At 37.2% G+C, this 2390-nt stretch overlaps 1 protein-coding gene across 2 annotated transcripts in view; it reads left to right on the top strand.

Moving 5' to 3' along the window:
- The window catches only part of pof1b (premature ovarian failure, 1B), a 48856-nt gene that overhangs the window by 29469 nt on the left and 16997 nt on the right, over nt 1-2390 (top strand). For both annotated transcript variants that reach the window (XM_015384988.1, XM_015384987.1), the window contains exons 3-4: nt 1034-1284; nt 2024-2057. In XM_015384988.1, coding sequence (XP_015240474.1) covers nt 1034-1284; nt 2024-2057 — 285 coding nt within the window. The remainder of the gene's footprint in view (nt 1-1033; nt 1285-2023; nt 2058-2390) is intronic.

Genomic DNA, 2390 nt, shown 5'->3' with positions numbered 1-2390 from the left:
GATTGCTGAAGAGTCAATGAGTCGATGCAATCAGCTGGTTTTCCTTAGATAGAAAACTTTGAATCAATCTGACTGGATGATCTGATCTGAATAGAATTGATTTCAAGTTTAGATCTCAAATCAAAACCTGAAATCCAACTGCTTGGCAGTTAGAATAGTTAGTATTAAAGTTAAGATTCTTTACACTGTAAAAAAACAAATTTAATTGTGTATTTACCATTAATTTGAGCAGGTACATGATATAGTTTGCCAATTGAATGAGTATTTTTACTCTTAAAATAAGATACAGTAATTAGATAAAATGCACTTTAAACAAGACAATTCAACTGGGTTTTCTTATTTTAAGTGTAAATTATCTTGTTCCATAGTTAAAACTTTTCTTTTACCTCCTCAGTCCAAGAATAAATGCACTTATTTATAAAAAAATTACTTATCTAGATTTTGATTTTTTTTCCAGTGTTCAGCTTAAGACAAACCAAACATAAAAACACATTTTTGCTTCCTTTCTTCTTTTCCATGTCAGAAGCCCTGGTTCCACTAACTCCTTTCTAGTTGTTGCACCCTGTTTTTCAAAAGTGTTGCGAAATCTGGCAAATTTCCAGTTTTCTGTCCGATCAGCAATCCTATAGTGAATAATGTGCAAAACGTCAGATTTGCGTTTATCCCTTTAGTTTTGCATGAAAAACAATTTAATTTCAGATTGCCATACACTTCAAAGAACACCAAAATGTAATGAAATTGTTTTTTCATAGAAAAATAAAGTGATACGCGCCCGTTGAGGTAGTTTAAAGTTTGTCGTATAAAACTAAAGGGATAAAGGGGTATTGACTATGGGTATTGCTGGTCTGAGCAGGTCTGCTCATCTGACAGAACAGCGGTTAGTATCCGACTATAAACCTGCTGCTGGATGTCAGAACCAACTTCATTCAGCCTAAAAGTCAACATGTTCTTTTAAAGGGAAGCCATAGTCCAGCTGTGGGGGAATTGCTTCGTTCCTGTTGGAGTTTGGATCAAAGTTTTGTATGTTTTGCAGGAAGAGGTGGAGCTGGAGGTGGAAGAGGACCAGTCTGGATCAGTGGAGGTTGAAGAAGTGGAAATTGTTAACGTCTATCAGCAGAAGCCTGCTACAGTGAAGCAGAGGTTCTCGGTGTCAGAGCAAAGGGACGTGCCGGAGCCAACCAAGCTGGACACGCGTTACTTTGGAGAACTGCTGGCAGATGTCTACAGGAAGAACTGCGACATCCACTCCTACATCTCTGAAAACGTGTCCAGGATCCGAGGACAGTAAGTGCCTGCTTCTAATGGGGGGGGGACAATATAAACTCTGTTTTGAGAAATAAAGCACATTTCTGTAAAGTATTTTCTTACCTAAATGGTCCTTTTGAGGCGCCCAGTTTCCTCAGCCAGCATGGAGGTTTTCCAACATTTGAATAGAAAACCAATAGGAAATAAAACATCAAATTTAACAATACATTAAAACGGGAAAATTATTATCTGTAAATAAATTAGTATTTAAAAGGAAGCTACATGTTTCATATAAAACTGTATAAATATAACTGATCTTCACTAAAATCATAGATATTTTATGAATTAGATTTTTTCCTTTTCTTTTTGGCCTTAATTCACTCCAGACATGAGATCACCAATGTTATGGTTTCACTTTGCTGAAAACTAATTAACTAAATTCCAGATAAACAAGATGCTGCTCTTTGAATGCGTTTGGGTTTGGCAGATTGCTTGCCTTAGTTTCACCTGCAGCTTGTTCCAACAAGTTGGATTCTAGTTCCAGGTGTTCCCCTCACTTATTATTTTACGTAACGGATCCTCTGCACAAAATCAACTGATAGGATGTCTGAGAGGAATTTAGAGGCGCATTAAGGAAAAGGTCGGTCTTACTTTGATGTTATGGCCTCCAAAGTTGGAACTAAAGAGCTGAGAAAATGTATTAAATGGACAAACTCTGAGAAACAAGCTCCTTCCAGGTGATGCCGCCTACCTCACTCTTGCTTTTTCCTTATTTCAGGAAACACAGTCGGGATATCGCTGGTGACCTGAAGGTGAGAGATGAGCTTGAACTTTTTAAACATTAAATCATGAAAATTAGATACTTTAAAAAGCTGTTAAACAGAAAACAGCTCTGAATCAGTTTATATTAAACAAGATAATGCTTCTAGATCCTGCCCAAATCAAAGGAGGGAGTTTAAATCTGTGTTAAAGCTATAGTGGAGGATGTTCTTTTTCCGGGTGGATCATCTAAATAAGTGGTCCTCCAAACTGTCAATCATTCTGGTGATTGTTTATGTAAATCCGTCCTTCCTGTTCGCCTCCATTTTCTCTTCCCGGTGGTGAGTCTGACATAGTGGAACAATTGCAAATCTTTTTTTGGAAAG

Source organism: Cyprinodon variegatus, unplaced genomic scaffold (assembly GCF_000732505.1).
Source record: "Cyprinodon variegatus isolate N-32 unplaced genomic scaffold, C_variegatus-1.0 Scaffold328, whole genome shotgun sequence".
NCBI classification, from domain to species: domain Eukaryota; kingdom Metazoa; phylum Chordata; class Actinopteri; order Cyprinodontiformes; family Cyprinodontidae; genus Cyprinodon; species Cyprinodon variegatus.
This window is presented reverse-complemented; position numbering and strand designations above follow the sequence as displayed.